General features: G+C 59.0%; 2 protein-coding genes and 1 long non-coding RNA gene across 8 annotated transcripts in view; 2 read left to right on the top strand and 1 right to left on the bottom strand.

The window, feature by feature from the left end:
- Positions 1–5,205: 5,205 nt before the first annotated feature.
- LOC111553385 lies at positions 5,206–6,939 on the top strand. Its single transcript, XR_002734930.1, has 3 exons — positions 5,206–5,871; positions 6,105–6,222; positions 6,525–6,939. It is a non-coding gene; the product is annotated as an uncharacterized LOC111553385 (long non-coding RNA).
- A 2,470-nt stretch (positions 6,940–9,409) lies between these two features.
- On the bottom strand, positions 9,410–13,400 carry LY6E (lymphocyte antigen 6 family member E). 3 transcript variants are annotated; one of them, XM_023228148.2, is made up of 4 exons: positions 13,175–13,400; positions 10,798–10,906; positions 10,386–10,505; positions 9,410–10,253 (listed from the first exon to the last, which is right to left on the bottom strand). In XM_023228148.2, the coding sequence occupies exons 2-4, from the start codon at positions 10,847–10,849 to the stop codon at positions 10,030–10,032; spliced, it is 396 nt and encodes a 131-aa protein (XP_023083916.1). In that variant the 5' UTR covers positions 10,850–10,906; positions 13,175–13,400; the 3' UTR covers positions 9,410–10,029. The 3 variants fall into 3 exon arrangements, with proteins under 3 accessions (XP_023083916.1, XP_023083914.1, XP_023083915.1); XM_023228146.2 differs by having other exon boundaries at positions 10,798–10,901; positions 13,175–13,301; XM_023228147.2 differs by lacking the exon at positions 13,175–13,400 and adding an exon at positions 11,141–11,291.
- Positions 12,234–15,965, top strand: part of LOC113220506 (translation initiation factor IF-2-like) — a 14,709-nt gene continuing 10,977 nt past the window's right edge. For 2 of the 4 annotated variants that reach the window (XR_003307379.2, XR_003307380.2), the window contains exons 1-2: positions 12,716–13,610; positions 14,621–14,961. Coding sequence is in view for 1 of the 4 variants with exons in the window: in XM_031935923.1 (XP_031791783.1) it covers positions 12,584–13,399 (816 nt within the window). In the remaining 3 variants the exon portion in view is untranslated. Of the gene's footprint in view, positions 13,611–14,620; positions 15,364–15,965 lie in introns of those variants that run through there. The other 2 variants (XM_031935923.1, XR_004229063.1) reach the window with 2 other exon arrangements.

Here is a 15,965-nt window from a genome sequence, read left to right as displayed (position 1 = left end):
TGAGTCCCTGTGCCTAGCCTGAATTTTTTTTAATGTATGAAGGTAAGGGCCAATGGGAAATCTTCCCTTTTAACCCCTGCCATTTCCATGAAAACTCAGCGCAGAAAAGGCAGATTAACTGGAGTAAAGGCACACAGGTTTATTAACGTGTTCACAGGGGAAAACACAGAGTGATATCCCCCACCCTGCAGCGGGGTTCAGACGCGGAGGGACCATCCTGGCCACACAGGCCATGGGGAGAGAAGAGGATTCTGAGGGCAGTGGAGCAGGGAGCACATATCAACCTGTAGACAGTTCTCTTTGGAATGTGGATGGGCCTGAGGGACAGACATTATCTTTTGAAAGGGTCTGTTCAGATATGGTGACATTCTTTGTCTTGGGGTAGGGGGAAGAAAATACAGTTGTTCTTGGTGGCTTCAGACTTTAGGCAGACAAAGGAAGTTTAGAGAACTCCATCCTGACTTTGGGAGAGTCTGGGGGTTGTGGGGGAGAACAGAAAGTTCTTGAAGTTTCTTCAGCATGTCAAAGTGCCATAATTTGAGCTATTGGGTTCTGAGACCTAACAGTGGATACAGTTCTCTCAAAGCATGCAGTTATGGCCGGGCGTGGTGGCTCATGCCTGCAATCCCAGCACTTTGGGAGGCTGAGGAAGGTGGATCACCTGAGGTCAGGAGTTCAAGCCCAAACATGGCCAACGTGGTGGAATCTCGTCTCTACTAAAAATACAAAAATTAGCCAGGTGTGGTAGTGCATGCCTGTCGTCCCAGCTACTTGGGAGGCTGAGACAGGAGAATCGCTTGAACCTAGAGGTAGAGGTTGCAGAGCTGAGATTGTGCCACTACACTCTAGCCTGGGCAACAAGAGCAAAGCTCCGTCTCAAATAAATAAATAAATAAATAAAAAACTAGCAAGATGTGGTGGTGTGTGCCTGCGGTCTCAGCTACTGAGGAGGTTGAGGCAGGAGGATCACATGAGCCCAGGAGGTCAGGGCTGCAGTGAGCTTTGATTGTACCACTGCATTCCTGTTGCATTGGGCAACAGAGGGAAATCCTATTTTCATTTTGATTTCTTCTGTGACACATGGGTTATTTATAAATATACTTGTTCATTTCCAAACAGAGGAGGATTTTCTCGTTTTGGGTAATAATTTCTGGTCTAATTGAATTGTAATTAGAGAAGCCACTCTGCATGATTTCAGTTAATTTGTGGAAACTTTTTCATGGCTCATTATGTGATCGATAGTTGTAAATGTTTGTGTGTACTTGAAAAAGACGTGTGTTCTGGGATTGCTGTGTCCGGTTTTCTATGTCGGTTACCTTTCTTTTATTAATGTGAAAATTTGTTTTATTTTCTAAATTTTTAAATTGAATTTTTTTTTTTTTTGAGATGCGGTCTTGTTCTGTTGAGTGCACTGGCGCAATCTCAGCTCACTGCAGCCTCTGCCTGCGGGTTCAAACAATTCTCCCACCTAAGCCTCCCGAGTAGCTGGGATTACAGGAGCCCACCACCACACCTGGCTAATTTTAGTAGAGACGTGGTTTCACCATCTTGGCCAGGCTGGTCTTGAACTCCTGACCTTGTGATCCACCTGCCTCGGCCTCCCAAAGTGCTGGGATTGCAGGCATGAGCCACCATGCCCAGCAAGATCACTTTTTAAAAGACGTTCTTGGCTAGTGCTGTGGCTCACACCTGTATTCCTTGAGCACGGGAGTTCGAGACCAGCTGGGGCAATATGGCGAAACCCTGCCTCTACAAAAATACAAAAATTAGGTGGGCATGGTGGTGTACACCTGTCATCCCAGCTACTTCGGGGGCAGAGGCAGGAGGATCGCTTGAGCCTGGGTCAAGGCTACAATAAGCTGTGTCCCCACCACTGCACTCCAGCTTGGGCAACAAAGTGAGGTCCTGTCTAAAAATAAAAATAAAAAATAAAATAAAATAAAAATTTTCTTTTAGTACAAGTATGTTGGAAGTATGTTGGTGATAACCTTTCTGTCTGTCTGACAAAGTCTTTCTTCCAATGCTCTTGTTGCCTGTGGAATTCAGGGCTATCATCTATCTCTCCTGGCTTCCATAGTTGTCCTTCTCACTACCGCCCCCTGGTGGCTGATCTTTTTCTCTGGCCGTTGACGGGACATTTTTTTCTTTGGGCTTCTGCATTTTCACAGGTGCATGTGGGGTTATTTATTTGTTGACGCTGCCTGAAGTTTTCTGGGCTGCCTGATCTGTGGCTGGATCCACTTTATCAGTTCTGGAAATGTCTCAGCTATTAAGTCTTCAATATCGCCTTTGTGCTATTCGCTCAGCTATTTGGGGAACTGTCACGGTGTATGTATCTGCTATCTTTGTATATTTCTTACTTTTTCTACTTTTGAGTATGGATTGGGCACTGAGGGGAAGGTCCGTCAGAAGGATTTTCCACAGATCCCTCTGCTCCCCAGATGGGAAGGCAGGTCCCAAGTTTTCCCCATGGAGGAGGCTGGTTCTCCCAAAGGGACCTGGGTGCTTTCTGGAGAGGGAATGGTGGCTGTGTGTTTTTAAATTGTGGACCAGGCCAGGTGCAGTGGCTCACACTTATAATTCCAGCATTTTGGGAGGCTGAGGCAGGGGGATCACTTGAGCCCAAGAGTTCAAGATCAGCCTGGGCAACACAGTAAGATCCAATATCTATAAAAAAACTTTTAAAAAAATAGCTGGGTGTAGTGGCGGTGCCTGTGGTCCCAGCTACTTGGAAGCTGAGGCAGGAGGATCGTTTGAGCCTGGGAGGACTGCAGACTTGGCGTGGGCCTGGGGGCCGTGGGCCTGGGGGCCGCGGCCCGTTCTCTTCTGCTTGTCTCCTGGTTGTCTTCGTGTCCACACTGGCTTCAAGGTTTCCTGAAGGGGGTGGCCCTGGAGAGGGTCCGAGGGGGTCGGGTGGGGCTTCCTGTGCCACACGCCCTCCTGTTTCACCCACAGGGCAGAAGTTCAGCTATACTAGCAAGGGCTGTGATCCTCCCTATGTCCATATTATGAACCTCACCCAGCCTGTGGTCCCTGGTAGGTCTTACCCCACAGACACTGAGGATGGACTGATTGGCTTGAAGACTGAGAAGCTGGACATGACCTGCTGTGAAAAGAGCCTCTGTAACAAGGGCGTCAAGGGGGCAGAGGCTGTGGATGGGGGAGGCGGCACAGGGTCCTGCCTGGGCCTTACCTCCCGAGGTCCCCACAGGGGATGAGCGGTGGGGGGCTGGCGAGGGGCAGTGCCAGGACCTGCTGCCCATCCTCTGGAGGCTCATCTGCGGGCAGATGCTGGGAAGCAGGGGCTGGATGGGGCTGCAGAGAGGAGGGCGCCCAGTTCCGGGCCGGCGTGGAGACTGGGAAATCCCCGGTGGGAGGCTCAGGTTCAGAGCCCTGAGATGAGCCTTCCTTCCTCATCCTTCCCTTCCTCTCCCTCCCGTCCCCTGCAGGCTGAGGTTGGGAAGGAGGTTGAGGCTGCAATGAGCTGTGATTGTACCACTGCACTCTAGCCTGGGCGACAGAGGGAGACCCTATCTCAAAAAACAAAACAGGCCAGGTGTGGTGGCTCATGCCTGTGATCCCAGCACTTTGGGAAGCTGAGGCAGGCAAATCACCTGAGGTCAGGAGTTCGAGACCAGCCTGGCCAACATGGTAAAACCCCGTCTCTACTAGAAATACAAAAATCAGCTGGGTGTGGTGGCACGCACCTGTAATCCCAGTTACTTGGGAGGCTGAGGCAGGAGAATCGCTGGAACCCGGGAGCCGGAGGTTGCGGTGAGCTGAGATCGTGCCACTGTACTCCAGCCTGGGCGACAAGAGCACGACTCCATCTCAAAAACAAAAACAAACAAAACACCAAATAATCCCCCTGCCAATAAACTGAGGACCATGTGCATAGAGGGTATAAAATCAATTGAGTGGGACACAATCAATACTTTTCTTTTTTTTTTCTGAGAGGGAGTCTCGCTCTTTCACTCAGGCTGGAGTGCGGTGGTGCAATCTGGGCTCACTGCAAGCTCCGCCTCCTGGGTTCACGCCATTCTCCTGCCTCAGCCTCCCGAGTAGCTGGGACTACAGGCGCCGCCACCTCGCCTGGCTAGTTTTTTGTATTTTTTTAGTAGAGACGGGGTTTCACCATGTTAGCCAGGATGGTCTCGATCTCCTGACCTCGTGATCCGCCCGTCTCGGCCTCCCAAAGTGCTGGGATTACAGGCTCGAGCCACCACGCCCGGCGATACTTTTCAAATAAAGTAGAAGGCATCACATGAAGTGAGGATAACTTGCGATGTGAAAGCCGTGCTTTCATTATCCGTAGACACACAGAGTGCACACCTCTCGGGATGCTTGTGCTCTGACTGGCATGTAACACGCACTGCTTATGCACGGTCAGATTAAAACACACATTTTAAGAGTCAAAAATACAACCAGTCAGTATCCCTAAGCAATATTCTAACTTCTCCATTGCTTGGTGTTACGATGTCTGGCTCAGCCATCATCAGGCCCTGGGACCCGAGCAGTGTGACCGCAGGGCCAGCAGAGTGACCCGCGGACCATGGGCCCTGCTGGCGCTGCCTCTTCAGGTCTGACCTGCGCTCTGGTGCACCGCGTGGCGGGGCAGTCAGGCCTCTTGGGCCCGCGCCTTGCCCACAGCTGCCCGGAGTCACTGGGGAGTCTTTTGTGCCTGACGCCTCCAGCTCCGCCCTTGTCCTCCCCGCTCTCCGAAGCCACCCCCACCTCACCTGGCTCATCCTCTCAGAGGCCATGGAGTCTCCAAGCAGAGACCCCTGAGGGCACAGGGTGGATTCTGCTTTTCGGAGGGGACCTCCCACCTGAAAGGCGACCCATTCTTATGCGGGTCTGCTGCCTTTATCTGTCTTCAGCAAGGGCTGTCCCCACAGTCCAGGCAGCCCTCTCCCTCCTTCTGCCCAGCACCTGGTAGGGGGGTGGGGGGGCAGAGTCTGCAGTCACCCCTGGCCCATTTCCTGTGTCTTCTGATTCCCCTGAAGAACAAGTTCAGGTGTGGGTGTGATGGGGGTGGGCAGGGGGCACTGACTGGGAGGGACGGGTGGTTCCAGGAGTGGCCAGGACACCCCCGAGGGAGCCCCCATGTCGCCCCACCCCGTTACAGGGGCCTCTGCTCCCTGCACAGAAAACAAGGGGTGCCTGGCCTGGGGTCTCAGTGTCAGAGATTGTTGCCCCGCTGGCCCCTCCCAGGCTCTGTCTGCACAGGGGCCTGCCAGTGGTGGGCTCAGCCAGAGACCCTCATCCTGAGTGGGATGACCTGAGTCTCACGGCTGCTTTTCTCTCTTGCTCCTGATACACCAGGAAACTGAAACTGAAACTCAGGGCCCTAGTCCAGGGCCCTCCTCTCTATTGAGTCACAATTTCTCCTTCTGAGGCAACCTCCCACCCCAGGGGACGACCTCTCCCTTCTCTCCTCACTGCAGCCCGTCCTCCTTCCAGGGCTGTTCTGCTCACACCCTGAGCTCTGGGAGGCCCCAGGCAGAGCAGGGGTGGGGGGGGTGGTCTTGCTCGAGGTCACGTCTGCCTTCCAGAGCAGCCAGATCAGGTCACATCTGCCTTCCAGGCACAGCAGCCAGGTCAGGACGGAAGGGTTTCTACCCCTCAGTTCCCATACTATGAGATGATGGGATGAGGCCATGGGCTGTGTGCATATTACACAAGCAATCTGGGTTCCTCATCATAAACCAGTCGTGGGGCAGAGGTTCCCAGGCTCGGGGGTGCAAGGCCTCCCCTAGCTCTTTGCAAGCTCGGAGCCTCTGTGCCACACCTGCCCTCAATGCACCCACACCCAAGACCATGAAGGTCACCGGCCCCTGCTGCTGCTGGCGCAGCTGTGGGTGAAGCCCTGTAAGTGGGGGCTGAGGGTGGAGGATGGGAAGGAGGCCTGAAGGTGGGAGTGAGACCCTCTCGATGCTGGGGGCTCCAGATGCTAGCAGGACCCTGCCCACAGTTCTGAGTAGCCAAGGGCACCTAAGCCCACCTGTATGCTGCCCAGGCCTGCTGCCTGTGCTGGTGAGAGGGACTGGAACCCACCCTTCAGGCTGCGACCCTGACCTGCACCCTCCCTGCCCCATCCCAAGTCAGGGCCTTGAGTGCTTCCAGTGCTACGGTGTCTTGGACCTCAGCCTGTGCCACCCGTCTCCTACCCCATGCAGGCTCAAAGCTGCCCCTCCTCTGTGGTCACTGGCACTACCAATGGTGAGTCCGGGTGGGACCCGGCGTCAAGCAGGTAAGGGGTGGGCAGGGCACTCTCAGGCAGCATCCCAGGGGCTCTGCCTTGAGCCCCCTGGCCTGGTGGAAGCTTGGATCTGGGGACAGAGCTCAGGGACCTCCATCTAATGGATCACAGACTTGGCGTGGAGCCTGGGGCCGCCCCCCATTCTCTTCTGCTTGTCTCCGTGTCCCCACTGGCTTCAAGGTTCCCTGAAGGGGGCGGTCCTGGGGCCCGAGGCGGTTGGGAGGAGCCTCCTGTGCCAGCCGTCCTCCTCTCTCGCCTACAGGGCAGAAATTCAGCTACACTAGCAAGGTCTGTGCCCCGACCCTGTGCCCAGATTATGAACCTCACCCATCCTGTGGTCCCTGGAGGGTCTTACCCCATAGAAACTGAGGATGGACTGATGGACTTGAAGACTGAGAAGCTGGACATGACCTGCTGTGAAAAGAGCCTCTGTAACAAGGCGGCCACAGTGCAGCGTGGCCTTTGGGCCTGGGCCTTTTCCTTTGGGCCCTGCTGTGAGCCTAGCCCAGCCTGGCACTGCCCCGGTGGGTAAATAGGAGCGCAGGGTGGTTGCCCAGTGCAGCCCTCAGCTCCTGCCCTGATGCCCTCGCCTGGCCGCCCAGCAGCCCAGAGACCCCCCTCACCCAGCAGCCTAGATGCCCGCTGGCCCAGATAGTAAATGCACGTGTTCAACCCAAGGACTTTGTTCCCTTCTTAACCCTTGGGGTCTGGTCCGTGGCCTTCCAGGGGGGTCCCAGCAAATTCCCCAGGGTGGGGCTCAGAGACTGGAGGGCCTTCCCCAGGTGGCCCAGCCCTGCGCTCATTTCCAGCCAGGATCACGCTCAGCCCCAGCCCGAGGTCCAGAAGCAGCCCGGAGGGTCTTGCACTCAGGGCTGGGGCCCCCCAGGAAGACTTGGGGGCTGACAGAGGGGGCGGAGGGGTGGAAGCACTAAGGGCCCCGGCCAGCTGTGGCTGCCGGATGTGTGTTTGTGTGAAACGGTCCCGGGCCCATAGGCTGGCGACTCCTGCAAGGCACCGCAGAGGGCGGGGGTGTCAAGGGGGCAGAGGCTGCGGACGGGGGAGGCAGCGCAGGTTTCCGCCTGGGCCTCACTGCAGGAAGTCCCCACAGGGGCTGAGTGGTGGGGGTGGGTGAGGCGCAGCGCTGGGGCAGGCTGCCCGTCCTCCAGAGGCTCATCCACGGGCAGATGTCGGGAAGCGGGAAAGCGGGGCTCGATGGGCTGTGGAGAGGAGGGGGCCCAGTTCGGGTCGGCGTGGAGACTGGGAAATCCCAGCTCCTAGCAGGGTGTGGTGGGCCCTGGGCGGGAGGCTCCGGTCCAGAGCCCTGAGATGAGGTTCCCCTCCTCTCCCTCCCTCAGGCTTCAGGAAATTGAAACTCAGCGCGCTGGGCTCCTCCCTTCTCTGCTTCAGGTCCAGGACACAACCTGGGCTCCCTCCCTCTTTTCCCGGAGTCCCTCCCTTGGCTCCAGGAAACCACCTGTCCTTGGGGGCCCTCCCGCCTCCGGAGGGCGGGGCGGCAGGAACCCCGCGGAACCACTGGAGGTCAGGGCTGCCTCTGACCTCAGCCCTAAACCCAGAGCAGAGGGAGAGCTGGGTCCCGAGTTCCAGATCCCAGGAGGACAAGCAGCTTCCACTCTGAGACTGTGTCCCCTGGGGATGACTGCGCCCCCGTCTCAGTGTGGTTGCGAGACTTAGAAACCAGTGAGCTCACCTGGGAAGTGGAGGAGATGCCAGAGATGGAAGCGAAAATTAGCTTTAGCAGAAACCAAGCATTTGTTAGAAATTCTATCATCGCCCAGCGCCCACCATGTTCCTGTGTCCCTGGAGTCAGATCCAGGTTCCTGGCCATGGCTTTTGGGTGCAACTTCCTCTCACCAGCTCCACTACGATCAAGTGTTCTGTCCCTCCAGCAAAGCCCCCTGTGATTCCGCGTGAACAACGCAGTGAATGCACTGCACACTGGGACCCCATGCCGGGATCTCTGTCCTCCTGGCTGCCGTGCCCAGGCTGCTGGACCGTCTGGTTTCCACCCTCTGTTCTCTGCTTGCATTTCTCAATGCTAGAGCAACCCACTCAGCAAATCCAAACTCCCCACAATCTCAAGCTCAGTCGCTGCAGGGTCTGTCCACAGGGAGTGGTGATTGGCGGCAGGACCCTCCTCCCGCTGACCCCTTCCAGGTCCTCTTGCTCAGTTACAATGGGCCCTTCTTGGGTGGCAGTCATGCTTTGTGTGTTTCAGACAGGCATCACTACCTCAGGGACCCAAAGGAGGACACAGGTCCTTGACCTGCCTTGACCTCAGGGACCTGGGAGGACCTGGCTGTTTGGCTGTTCACATCAGGTGCCAGGGGTGGGAATCTTGGGCCTCCATGGTGACCACCGGCCCCTCCTGCTGGACAGTGCCCCTGGGATCCTGACACACACAGCACAGTTTCCGGCCAGCTGGGGAAATCCAGGGTCGGGCGCTGAGTGGCTGAGACCCTGGTCGGTTTCCTCCCATTGTCCCAGAGAAATGAACAAACGCACCTCCATTGGGTGTCTGTTCTTGTTTTCTCTCTCCAGCCCAAAGAGCCCTCTGGGCTGCGCACAGCACCTGACTGCAGACGGTGGCCTGGGCCGGGTTCCTCTGTCAGGAGGCCGCCACCTGCTTGCCAGGGGGAAGCCGGCAGCGCTGCAGGAATGGATGGCTCAGGGTTGCTGCCCGGAGCTTTTGCGTGGGAGCCCCCTGCTCCTCCCACAGGCCACTCACTGAACTGCGGCCTGTCTGTCCTGCCCCAGCCCAGCTTTTGTGCCCTCTGCACCAGCGGGTCCAGACAGACACCCTCCATTCCCAAGTCCTAGAGAGCCCTGGGTGCTGCCCCAGCCTGCGCGTGCTCCTTCCTGCACCCGCTTTCTTTCCTCCATGCCCCCCGAACTCCTTCTGCTGTGGGAGGCCGAACTCACTTGACCTGCTGAGCTTGGGGCAGGAGAAAGGGCAGAGCGCTGGGGAGAGGCTCCCACGGAGGCCAGGCAAGCTGCTGGCTGTGGCTCAGGGGACGACTCCTCCTCCCCAACCACCCCCCGGGCTGTACCACAGAAGACCCCAGAACCCTCCAAACCTGGGGTGCTCTGCCTTTTCCCCCATGGGGCAGCCACACTCAGAGCAGGAAGCTGGGGGACATCTGTATTTATTTGAGGCACCACAGCAGCAGGAGGGCTCCAACGTAGGGGTGGGCTGGGGCAGGACTGGCTGGATTTGGGGCGGGGCCTAGACCTGGAAGCGGCAGAAATCCCAGCTCCCAAAGGCTGCCCTTGATGTGCATGCGGCTGTGCCAGGGCAGGGGGCTACAGGAGACTGAGGCTCTCCAGGCTGCTGGCACCCCTCCCTCCCCAAACACGGCCCCCAGAAGCCGCCACGTGCTCCCACATGCACTACACACCCACGCACACAGCTAGGCACACATCCCTACTGACACAGCCTCCCTGGGGGCTGTCAGCGTGTCCATGGGACTTGGTCCTGACGAAGGACCCTAAGACTCCAGGGAACCCTCGTCCCTTCCACAGTCCCCCAAGGAAGGTCACATCATCCACCCCAGAAGGAAGGGCAGCTGGCCCCACTTGGGGCAGAGGCAGGGGCTGGGGCAGGTGGAGGTGCAGGGGGTGGGCCTGACCTGGGACCAAGGACACAGATCAGGCACGTGAGAAGTCAGGGGCTCCCATACCCTGTGGGATTCAGAAAGGGCTGGGCTTTCCTTCCTGAGCTGGGGGATCGGGGGACAGGGTCTGGGCGGTCAGGGGCCGAACCGCAGTAGGGCTGGCAGCAGGCTCAGCAGCAGCCCGGCGCCCAGCAGGGTAGCGCTTGCCCGCAGCCCGCCGTCGGCTGCACTGAAATTGCACAGGAAGCTCTGGCAGCAGCTGATGCCCATGGAAGCCACACCAACATTGATGCCTTCTGGGATGGGGCAGGCCGGGGAACAGGTCTTGCTCAGGCTGTGGCCAAATGTCACGAGATTCCCTGCATGGGAAATGAGGCTGTCAGAGGAGAGACAGATGGCTGCAGGCAGACAGCCATGGCCTCTGCTGAGCCCCGGCCTGGGCCAGGGAGATGGCCAGGGGAGGAAGGCGTGGTCTGAGGCCTGGCACTCACCAATGCCGGCACTAGTAGACACGGTCACGCAGTAGTTGTCCTGGTCGGAGCAGATGGTCGGCTTCAGGCAGTACAGATTGCTCTTCTGGTTCAGGCAGGAGAAGCACATCAGCGAGCTGGCTGTGGAAGGAGGACACACCTGTCTCAGGGAAGCCTCCAGTGTCCCTCCCAGGCCTGACCCCAGGGGACATTTACTGAGAAATGACTGTATAGCAGCCCCTGGGCCGGAGGCAGAACGAGGACAGTGACACCCTACCCTGGCCGTCGAGCAGCTCAAGTGGCACCCAAACATACAGTGAGACAGTGTGGCCAGGCCGGGTGAGCCCTCTGCTGGGAGCGGCCTGGAAGGACCCCTGGGGAGTCGAGCAGGGCACAGCTGGACAAAGTTCTGGGGTCCCCGAGGGCACCTCACCTCGCTCCACACCCAGAAGCGCAGCCAGCAGCACCGGCAAGAAGATCTTCATTCTGGAGAGGATGGCCGTCCCGTCTGGAAGCCACAAACCAAAGCAGCCCGTCCTGCTCTGGAGAGACACAGCTGGTTAGGGGGCCGGGTGGTGCCTCGCTCCTCCCCAGGACCATGCACCCCCACTTTGCAGATGAGGACACAGACAGCAAAGAGGGGCAGGGACCTGCCAGCACACAGAACTTCCCTGCTTCTCTCCTGACCTGCCCCTCACTCAGTGCCGGCATGCTCTAGGCTCTACCCCTCCTGAAACCTGGCATGGGCGCTGTACAGCCAAGAGGGGGAAACTCACCAGCCTTCTCAGAATCACAGAAAAGAAGGCAGAGTGAGTGGCCTCTGCCAGTAGTCCTGGGGTGGGGGAATGGTGACCAGTAATACCATTAGCTAGTCTGGGGCTGGGTACAGTGCTCACGCCTGTAATCTCCACGCTATGTGAGGCCAAGGCAAGAGGATCACGAGGCCAGGGGGTTGAGACCAGCGTGGGCAACATAGCGAAACCTCCTGTTTCTACAAAAAATACAAAAATTAGCTGGGCGTGGTATGTGCCTGTGGTCAGCTCCTGGGGAGGCTGAGGTGGGAGGATCTGTTGAGCCAGGGAGTTCAAGGCTGCAGTGAACTGTGATCATGCCACTGCACTGCAGCCTGGGCAACAGAGTGAGACCGTCTCAAAAAAAAAGAGATCTATATACACATTTATATGTGTGTCTGTGCATATTAGCTAATCTATATCTAGAACTTTCCTCGGGACAGCTCAGTGTCTTGAGCCCAGGCATCTCCCCTGACATGGAGACGGGGGCTGCGTGGGGCATGGCCCAGGGGAAAGCACTCCCCATTCCTGATGTTACTCAGTTCTGAGGACAGCAGCCCACTAAGTATCTGCTACTCCCCATTCTGTGGCTGGGAAATGGGCTCCGAGAGACGAGGCTGCGTGCCACCGGTCCCACCAGCAGGAAGGGGCCAGATGGGTCCATGTACTGCTCCTTGGCCTCTGCACAGGACCCTCCGTTGGGCAGGGGCCCATGGCACTGTTGGAGAAAGAATCTGGAACACGCCCTGCTGGGGTCGTGATTCTCTATTTTGTGAGTGCATCGTGTTGGAGGGGGAGGCTGCTGCCTTCGCCAGGGACAGCCGTGGGCAGAGGAGGGGGAGGGCCATCCCGGGCCTGGGGAGCTAGTGCTGGGCACTGGGGGTGAGGATGCCTCAGAGAAAAGATCTGGAGAGGGGCCTGCAGAGGCCCTAAGGGAGAGCAGCAGGCCAGGACCCTGAGACCTGGGCTGACATCCTGGGGTTGGGAGCCGGAGCCCCAGATGGCCAAAACCAGTAAGTCCAGCTGGGGCCTGTCCCCGCCTCCAGGGAGGAGCCCGAGGAGGAAGGATCTCCAATTCCTTATCCCCCGACCCCCGAAAAGTGGGGTTCTGGTGTGGGGGTCCCTGACCTGTCTCTGAGGAAGTCCTGGCATACAGGGCCACAAACAGGTCCAGTTGGTGCCGCCATCTGCCCACTGGGTGGCACCCAACCTGCCGGGCCACCAGGCTGAGCTAAGGCACCGGTGGGAGCAGAAGGCAATTAGGAAGGCCAGGTGGGCTATGGAGCCCAGAGGGAGCCGGCAGGCTGTAGGGGGCGCCCGTGGGGTCCAGGCTGCAGGCTCGTCCCCAGGCTCAGGGAAGCTGGCCCCTGGGAGCCAGGTATCTAGGGGCTGCCCAGCCACCAAGAGGCGGGAGCCTCTCCTGTGGGAATGGGGAGGGGCCCGGCGGTCCACTCCGGGAGGCTGGGCTCCTTGGACCTCACCGCAAGCACCACCGATGCCAGAACAAGAAGCGGGGGCGGGTTCCAGTGCTACGGGGTGATACGCGGGGGGGCGGTCAATCCTCCCTTTCCGGCCAGGAGCTCTGCAAGGTCCCGTGCCCCCTCCCCTAGTCAGCAAAGCTGTCACTCCCGGCCCACGCTGGGGAGCCAGGAGCGTCTGGAGTTGGGTGATGGGCTCCAGTGGCTGCGCAGCCCTGGGCCGGCCGGGAGGCTCCTGGCGGTAGTCTCCGCCCGCTCCCGCCCCAGATCTTTGGAAACATTCGGGGAGGCCTGGGGGCGGGGGATGGGAGGAGAGGCTCAGCTCTCGCGGGACCAACCCACCGGCAGCCCCAGCCCCTCTCCTGCGTCTCCCCGTGCGCCCCTCTTGCTGTCTCCCACCGTCTCCAGCCCCGGCCCCCGCAGGGCGCTTTCCGCCGCGCGTGGCTGGGCCGGGGCCGCGTGCACCGCAGCCGAGGCCGCCGGCTCTGAGCGCGTGCGCGCAGGTGGCGGGGGCGTCCCGGTCGCGGCCCCGCGGACTCACCGTTCGGCGGACGCAGGTACCAGCAGCCTCGCCGAGCTCCCCGAACCTCGCGCGCTCCGAACCGCTGCTGGACCGCAGACTCCCAGGCAGCCCGCGCGGCCCCGGGGCGGGGGCAGGGGCGGGGCGCGGGAGGGGCCTCCGGGGGGCGGAGTCGGCGAGCCCGCGGTGGGGGTCCCCTCGCCGCCCAGGCCTGCCCCAGCAACTTGGGACAGATGGGGAGGCTGAGGACCAGAAGGGGGCTGAGACCACCCGCCAGTTTCCCCAGCGAGGTGGCGCCTGAGCCACGACCAGGCCCGGCCTCCTTCCATCCGGCCCTGCTGTGCGCGCGGCGGGTGCTGACCTGGCGAGGCCGGACAGGGGACCAGGTCGGGGTGAAGGTCACTGACACCTGGACTTGTGGCCAGTCCTCGTTGTGATCGGAGTGGGAGGCCCACGGGTGAGCAGACGTGTTTTGGGTGTGAGCACGGAGGAGGGGTGCCTCGGAGAGTGTCGGGGAGCAGTGTTGGGGGTCTCGCCTGCGGAGTGGAGCGGGGCAGGGGAGGAAGCAGGCACCCCCCGTAGCCTGGGCTTCCTGAGGTCATCTTGTCCCTGCTCCCTGCTCCAGGCTGGGCTGTGTCTTGGCCATCCCCCAGGCGGGGGTGGGGAGACCGGCAAGGCTTGGGAGGTGGGAGGTTGTGGGTTCTGGCTTCTGCCAGGACCCTGGGGCTCTGCCATCGGTGGGTGCCTTTCCTCCCGCCAGGCCCTCTCCGAGGGTTTGTGGGCGCTGGGGCTCTGCCACTGGCCTGTTCTCCAGTTGACAGTGAGTTTCCTTTCCGGGTGACAGGGCGAGCGCCAGGGAGGGGGCTTCTGAACCCCACGCGGAAGTAGGGGGAGGGTGTGGGGAAACGCGAGGGTCAGCAGGTGGCTGCGTGGCTAGGAGGGGCTGGGGCGGAGAGACACCTGTGACACGCATCTCAAATCTAGGGGTGCATTCAGTGTGGCTGTGTGTGTGTTTTGCATGAGTGAGTGTGTGTGGTGCGTGTGTATGGAGGCTGAGGCTGGGGCTATGTGTGTCACGAGATGTCCTGGCTGTGGTATGATGGCACAGTGGGTGGGGCTTCCACAGCTTTGGGGGCGATGCCCCAGCTGTCTCTGGGGACTGGAGGCTCCAGCAGGCTGTGGCCCCGGGGGAGTTCAGGCCTCTGGGTCTTAACTGGGGCACAGGCAGGATGTTTTCCCCTCTAGAATGTTGGTGGTGAGGGCAGGGGGTTCTCTCTGCGCAGCCAGCACCTGGGGCCATCCGTGCCACCGCAGGGGCTCAGTAAGAGTTGTGGGACGAGAGCATGGGCGGGTTTGCCCCCTTCAAGACAGTACCCTCTGATTCAGAAAACAAGCTGCGTTAGGAAGAGGGCTGTTTGGAAAAGACTCTCAAACCATTTATTCTGTCTCTCACTCAACACGACACAGGAGACATCAACACAGAAGACTCCCAAGACCGCTGGGGCCAAATGTGGGGGGTGGAAGTCTCCCCGCCACCAAGCCAGCCGTCAGTTCTGCAGCAGACACCAGCTGGGTGTCCTCCAACACCGTACCTGGAGATAGCGTCAGATCCCACAGGGTGAGCGCTCAGCCCCAAGACGACTACACACACACACACACACACACACACACACACACACCAGCTGCGAGGGCCGGCCTCTGGAACTTCTTGCTGACTGGCCTGATGTTGAGGTTCCCACTGTCAGAGGAACCCCTGCTCACCAGGCCTCTGGTTTAGTGAAACGTGACCAGAGTGACTCCATCTTGAAGTAAGTAGGAGGCACTCACAAGGCACCTATAAGGTGAATGCTTATGGTCTAAAAATAGCCACCTCTCAAGCTGGCCACCAATTATAATTACAGAATATTTATGGCCATGTGGGGCATCTCCCAGCAAGCCCGCAGACTGTCCAGATAACCCGAGAGTACAGGCACTTGACTCAGAGATAATGTCAATGAGCAGCCTGAGGTTGGAGGGTGAATGGTCACTGATGGCACCTACAGCCCCTGTCTTTAGTGAGCGCGTCTGCACATTCCAGGAGTAATTGCAGCTCCTTACAGTTTCTTGTAAGCAGAGGCACTCACAGAGGACCCGCCCTCCTTCTCCTGCTTTCTGAGCACGCCCCACTCTAGAACGGAGTCATTTCAAATAAACCTGCATCTCTCACTGTGCTCTGTGGTTCACCAAAATTCTTTCCTGCACAGCATCCAAGAACCCCTCTTGGGGTCTGGATTGGGACCCTCTTTCCCAGCAATATTGTAGCCCCCTCCCCGTTTTGCGTTCCATTGATTTGCAAGAGTGGCTCGGGGAAGTCAGGGAAATACATTTGCAGTTAATTATAAAGGGATACACTTGAGAGGCACCGGGCGGGCGTGGTCTCCAGGAAGGGGTGCGGAGCTTCCATGCCGCCCACGTGGCCCCTCCAGGAACCCCTTTGTGCTCAGCATTCCTACCCCCAGGGTGTGGGATGAATTCTCTCTGAATGACCCTCTTGGGGCCCATGATCAGAAAGGAGGGGGAGGACTGGAGTTCTGCCTTGGGGCAGATGAAACGGGAGCAGCAGACATCACAGACATTCCATTTCTACCCATAACCGAAACAAGGGCCACGGAGTCCCCAGTCAGGAACCTGGCCGAACGCCAACTCTACCCATGCATCTACCTCTTACAGAGCAGCCCTCCTCCTCACACGGCAGTCCCTCCTCCTCACAGGCCACTCCCTCCTCCTCACAGGCCACTCCCTCCTCCTCACAGGCCACTCCCTCCTCCTCACA

This window comes from Piliocolobus tephrosceles, chromosome 7 (assembly GCF_002776525.5).
Source record: "Piliocolobus tephrosceles isolate RC106 chromosome 7, ASM277652v3, whole genome shotgun sequence".
In the NCBI taxonomy this organism is placed as follows: domain Eukaryota; kingdom Metazoa; phylum Chordata; class Mammalia; order Primates; family Cercopithecidae; genus Piliocolobus; species Piliocolobus tephrosceles.
Note: the sequence above shows the minus strand (reverse complement) of the source record. Positions and strands in the feature narration are given on the sequence as shown.

What these genes read in the sequence shown, in the direction of transcription:
- LY6E (XM_023228148.2), bottom strand. Translation starts at nt 10,849, where the DNA reads ATGAAGATCTTCTTGCCGGTGCTGCTGGCTGCGCTTCTGGGTGTGGAG. An exon ending in GCTTCTGGGTGTGGAGCGAG is followed by an intron (nt 10,506 to 10,797) that starts GTGAGGTGCCCT and finishes CTCCTTCCACAG; the next exon opens with CCAGCTCGCTGATGTGCTTC. An exon ending in GTCTACTAGTGCCGGCATTG is followed by an intron (nt 10,254 to 10,385) that starts GTGAGTGCCAGG and finishes TTTCCCATGCAG; the next exon opens with GGAATCTCGTGACATTTGGC.